At 49.8% G+C, this 6000-nt stretch overlaps 1 protein-coding gene across 2 annotated transcripts in view; it reads left to right on the top strand.

Annotated features, from left to right (window-relative positions):
- The first annotated feature begins 228 nt into the window (after positions 1-228).
- GUCY1B1 (guanylate cyclase 1 soluble subunit beta 1) overlaps positions 229-6000 on the top strand; it is a 48157-nt gene continuing 42385 nt past the window's right edge. Inside the window, exons 1-2 of one of the 2 annotated variants that reach the window (XM_022582200.2) lie at positions 229-349; positions 975-1048. In XM_022582200.2, coding sequence (XP_022437908.1) covers positions 347-349; positions 975-1048 — 77 coding nt within the window. In that variant the 5' untranslated portion in view covers positions 229-346. Of the gene's footprint in view, positions 350-974; positions 1049-6000 lie in introns of those variants that run through there. The other variant, XM_022582202.1, reaches the window with a different exon arrangement.

Below are 6000 nucleotides of genomic sequence, written 5' to 3'. Positions count from 1 at the left end.
CACCCCTCCTTATTAGTAGGTGCTCCCCCCCGGGGCAGACCTCTGCATAAGAACACGTTTGGTGGGAGGACGCCAGCAGCTGCATCTCCCCGCCCCAGAATTGGTGCGCGGAGCCGCTGCGGCTGCTCCGCCGTCCCTGCCGCGGCCTCAAACGAAAGCTCGTCAGCGGGAGGGGCGGCACCGCAGCCACCGAATTCCCTGCGCTGCGCGGCCGCGGATTGGTCGGGAGGCGGGGGGCGGTGGCAGCCGGGGTCTCGGCGCGCGGGCGCTGCGGGAGGGGGGGCGTCGGGGCGCGCCGGGCCGGGCGCCGCCGCTTGGGTCGCTCGGCCGAGCGGGCGCGGACACCATGGTGAGTGCTCTCGGCGCCCGGGCCGCGCGTCCCGCCGGCCGGTGGGGCCTGGCCGCCGAGGGGACCGGCCGAGCGCCGCGGACGCGCGGGGGCCCGGAGCAGCCTGGCGGCTCGCCGGCGTCCGGAGCCGGCAGACCGGAACGGCCGGGGTCGCGGCGGGGGCGACCGGTGCCCGGCTTCCCGGAGTCTGCACCGCGCGCGGCCTCCCGAGGTCGGGCAGGGTGCGCGCGGCCTCCCGAGGTCGGGCAGGGTGCGCGCGGCCTCCCGAGCTCGGGCAGGGTGCGCGCGGCCTCCCGAGCTCGGGCAGGGGACGCGCGGCCGAGGCGGGGGGGCGCCCGTCTCAGGCGGCCGGCGGCCGGGGAGGGGGCTGGCTCGCGCCCCCTCCGGAGGCCCAGCACTTCTCGGCGGCCTGGGGGTGGGGAGCACGGTGACCGAAGGGCTCTGCGCGCGGCCGGCGCCGGGGCCGCCCCTCCCCCGCTCCCGCGGCCCCCGGCCGAACGTCCGCGGGGGAGGCAGAAGCTGGGGGCGGGGTAGCGGGCGCGGGCGCGGCGGCGGCGGCCGTCGGGCCCCCAGGCGCCTTGCCCCGCAGCCGGTCCCTGACGCTCGGCTCTCCTTGGCCCCGCAGTACGGGTTCGTGAATCACGCTTTGGAGCTGCTGGTGATCCGCAACTACGGCCCGGAGGTGTGGGAGGACATCAAGTAAGTGCGCGCCCGCCGCCCCGCTTCCTGCCCGGGGCCGCCGCGCTCCCACGCTCGGAGCCGGCCGGGAGGGGCGGGCGGGAAGGAGCCCGGGGTCGCGCGGCCTCCGCCCCGGCGGGCGTGGGAACGCGCTGCCCGCGCCCCGGCGGCTCCCAAGTGGAGGGGCCCCGGGGATGGCGGGGCCTCGCAAGCGGACCGAGACCGGCTCGCGGGCCCTTTGCACACCTCGCAGGCACGCGTGGCAGGGACGCTTTTCCGGGCTGCGGACACTCCCTTCTGAGCAGCTGTGAGCCGAGCGCGTTTTTCCCCCTGAAACGAAGGGACACCTCTCCCGCCCCCCGCCCCTCCCGTCCCCCCCCCCCCCCGTCTTTTACGTCTGGTTTCTGCTGTGGGAAGGCTGTCAGCGGTAGGAGGGCACCCTAGTTTCTGTCCAGAGCTGTGAGCCCAGTGCTCTGCACGTGCGCGGAAATACCGCAGCCACTGGGAGTTTAGACCTGCTGCAGCGACCGGGGCATCGTCCCTGTGGACCCCTGAGCGTTGCAGTCCAGCAGCGCTCTCTCCTTTTCTCCCTCTCACTCTGGTGAAATTTGCGTGTAACGTGTATGGATGACCGCAGCCAAGTCGCCACACCGACACTCAGTACTATCTGGATTTGCATCCTGGGACAGCAGTGCGACTGCCACAGGCAACCAGAGGGAGAGAGGGTGTTTCCCCTGTGGGCAGAGAACACGTTACTGTTACTCTCATTGCCTGTGCTCACAGATTTCCTTCTGTTACGTCAAGTAGGTGATGCTTTATGCTGTTTGCTCCTAATATTACAGTTAGTGGCAGTGAATGCCAACAGGCTCTATCATGCAGTTCCGCGACAGTGATTTCTTCTACAGATCTGTTTCCGAGGAAATGCCCAGGATTAAATATTAAGCAGTAGAATGCAACTTTTCCTCCCCTCGGGTCTGTACCCTTGAGCATTGTTTCAGGTTCCATAAGCCACTTATGTTGCCCACGGAGCACATCTACTTATTATAAAGAGAAGTGGGGATTTGAGAGTTATGTGGTTCAATCAAATGAGAATCTAGGCACTAAAGCTTACTTTGGGATTTGAACTTTCTATCCACCTTATTAATACCTTCATAATTTTTATGTTTCTTCGTAGACAGAGTTTTAGAGAAAGCAGGCATCTAAAGCTTACTTTGGGATTTGAACTTTCTATCCACCTTATTAATACCTTCATAATTTTTATGTTTCTTCGTAGACAGAGTTATAGAGAAAGCAGGCATCAAGAGAAGACGTTAAACAGATGTAACCTCAGTGTAGGATTGTTTTTAAGCCGCTTTCTCTGTGAAGGTATGAAAGCACCATATATATCTCCCACGTGGTAATGTCTCATCCGTAAGCTAGAAGTCCCCAAATTTCCCGGTGGATGTGTGACGGCAATGAATATGTTTAGAATTTTGAGAGCACAGGATGGCTATTGTGGTGAAACAGTCTTATGTATGTTTATTGGATTTAGAACGTGTGTCTTACCCATTATCAGTTTCAATCACTGTCACATACAGAAATGGAAAATAAGACCTCATAGGGAAATGTGTCGGAAATTTAAAAATTTAAGTAACGAGTGATTTGTTTATGTAGGCCGTATTTTCCACAGAGAAGGTCAAAAACTATCTAAAAATTTACAAATCCCCTCGATGTGAGAACTTAACGCCACCAAATCACGCTAAGAATGTTGTTTCATTTTCCTTTAAAAAATGTATTAATTTTGAATTAAAACATCAATATCGTCTAACTCATGAATTTAGTTTTAAGTAGCATCAAGCAGTATCCTTCATCTGTTTAAGTGCTAATAATTTAAATCATACAAAACATTTTTTGTTTTCTGGTAAAGTGAAGCAAATCATGGATCTTTTTCCTACAAAATGACCTCAAGGATCGTGTGCCCCTGCAAGAGAAATGCCATTAGTTATACTAGTGTTGGCAATCCAGGTGTTAAGTTGGATCCTCTTTTGTCTCAGCATCCCTCTTGGGGGAGCCCATCTCGTCTTGGATATGCTTTAGTATCTGGACCAGAGAACCTTGCTGAGCTCTCTGCATGGAGGACCTCAGAACAGCTCACTGTCAGGACCCCTGAGGGATCACCGTGTGCTCCCTGGAGGAGTATTTAGAGATTCTCACTGCCTGGGGGCAGGACAGGAGAGGTTGGCAGGGTTTAAGTTTAAAAGGCTTCCTGGAGATGCTGAGTCCTCCTCTGACCTCACCCTCTGCTCCAGGGAGGGTTGCTGCAGTCACTGGTCCAAGATACTTTCAGGTTTACCTTTTTATGGAAACTGAATATATGAAAGAAAACGTTTTTGTCTCAGTAAATTCCAGTCTCCTCGAGCTTCCGTTTTGCTCTGTGAGAAACTGTCTAAATTGACGTTTATAAAATTTCATAGAATACTGTTTTGGTTTAGGAGGAAGTGGCCATCCATCCTTCTTCAGAAAGTATGCCAAACATTTAAGGACAAGTGAAATCCTAAGTAACAGATTCCAGACAGAAAATTCTAAGTGGGTTAAGCCAGAAATGCTTCATTGTAAACTCCGTATCCACTTACACTGTTACCAACAATATAACCATTTCACAACAGTTTTAAATTCCTCTTTGTAAGAAAATGAAAAATTGTCAAGACTGAGGGTCAGCAAACTTTCCCTTAAAGGGCAGAATAGTAAATGTTTTAGGTGCTGCAGGCCACGAGTCAATATTGATGATATCATGCGTACCTGTGTAACCATTGAAGTGTAACCACTTAAAAAATGTAAAAGCCACTCTTAGATCCCCAAAGAGCAGAAACCAGTGTTGGTTGAGATTTGACCCAGAGACTGTAGTTTGCGCCTCTGATCTAGACCATAAATATGTGTAAAAAAAGTCAAAGAGACCTCTGAATCTACCTCAGATCTTGTTTTGTTGGCGTCCTTTCAGTTTTGAGGTGGCCCTTTCTGGGAGCCATGGGTCCTAAGGGATGAGAAATATCAATCACCATTTCAGGAAAAACATCAAGTCAGGACATACGTGTTAGAAAAGCACCTAAATACTTGATTTAATGACCATCTCTGTCACCCTGCCGTCGGCCCTGGCTGCGCTCACGTTGCATCAAATTACTGGGTCCAACATCTTGGTATGTGATTTGGAAGCGGAGTAATGACACTGTTAGCTGATAAATATTGGAGTGTGTTCCTTTAGAAGGCCGCCAGGAAGATGATTGCTTCCCTGTGTGAAGGACGCAGACGTGTTTGGTATGTGTTGTGAGATTTATCTGTAGCGGGGCAGCGTACTTTTTCATTCAGTGATTCAGAGCTGCTTTCGTTCTCGAGTTAAGCTTAGTTTTAAGGAGCACAGTCTAGTGTTCAGGCAGTGAGGATGGAACAACGTTTGACATAATCCTTGCTTTCAAATCGAGTCTAGAGATATCAGGATAGTTCTAATCTTATTATATCTTGATTTTTCTGCCTGTAAGTCAAACGTGGAAGCATTTGGCTGTTGGATAGCATATTCTGATCTTCCAGTTTTGAAATTAATACATCTACTTGAATTTGCTAATCACAAATTAATCATTATAGTTCATATAAGCAAATGCGTGGCTGTAAGCTGGTTATGCGACTTTCCCAGTTGCCTAAACTTTCCAAGACTCAACTCTGTAAGGAAACAGATAATAACTACTTCATAGGGTTGTCATATGTTGAATGATGCCTGTAAAGTGCTCAACACAGTTCTTGATAAATAACTGTTTAATAAATGGTAGCTGTTAACGATTTTCACTCTAGATCCAGAGTTTTTCAGCTCGTCCCTTCCCCAGCTCCGCCTACATAAGAGTAATCCATTGAATCCACATGCCACATCCCTCTAAGTGTGCTGTTATTTGAAGATGCAGCATATGCTCTTTTAAAAAATCAGTAATTAGTTTGTTTCATTTTTTAGATCCCATATATAAGTGGTAACATACAGTATTTGTCTTTCATTTTCCGTAGTGAATTATTTCACTAAGCGTAATACCCGCCAGGTCCATCCATGTTGTTGCAAATGGCATTATTCCGTCCTTTTTCATGGCTGAGTAATATTCCATTGTGTATATCTACTGTATCTTCTTTATCCATTCCTCTGTTAATGGACACTTAGGTTGCTTCCATATGCTCTTAATCATTTTGTCAAAACAAATTAAAACCAAATAGTGGACCACATTTCGCCATGTTTTAATCAGATTTTCCTATTCCTGAGGCGATATAATTCAATTTCTATACCTTCCTATATTCTTGCTCGAGTAAGTCTTAAAATATTAACAGTACTTTTTATTATAAAAGCTGTTTAAAATTTCCGAAGTCCTTTCCTCTTTAATTTCACATGAGTGCCACAGTACCCATTTGAAATAAGAAAGGCCTTTCTACCTCAGTTTTTTTTCCAGCTTTATTGAGATGTAATTGGCCCATAACATTGTGTAAGTTTAAGGTGTATGATGTATGGATTAGATGTACTTGTAAATTGCAGAATGATTTGTTCCTCTATTGAAAGTCTTTGTGGTCAGTCTTCAGATCACCCAAACGTGGGACCTTTCAGTCCACACGGCCCGCTTACTCTCAGCACCCTCGTGGGCCGGGGGTCAGTTCCTCAGCCAGGCTGGCCTTTCCCGTCCAGGAGGGAGGACACCTGTGCTCAGTAGGGTCTCTCTCCGCATGCCCCACTCTGTCCTGCAAATGGAAATACTTCCCAGCTTTGAGATGGCAAGACAAATCTTACTTCTTAAGGGAAGACTTCTTTCACCTCCACAGCTGTACTTTTCCTTCATAGAACATGCACAAGTTTATAATTACTTATTTGTAGTATTATTTGATGAACAGCTGTCTTATCTCACTAAAGTCTAGCATCTATAACTAGCAGAAGCCTTCTTTCTCTCTGTATCTATCTATCTGTAATATATATATGA

Source organism: Delphinapterus leucas, chromosome 5, assembly GCF_059928025.1.
Source record: "Delphinapterus leucas isolate spDelLeu-1000000601 "Yukka" chromosome 5, BTC_Dleu_Yukka2, whole genome shotgun sequence".
Taxonomy (NCBI): domain Eukaryota; kingdom Metazoa; phylum Chordata; class Mammalia; order Artiodactyla; family Monodontidae; genus Delphinapterus; species Delphinapterus leucas.
Note: the sequence above shows the minus strand (reverse complement) of the source record. Positions and strands in the feature narration are given on the sequence as shown.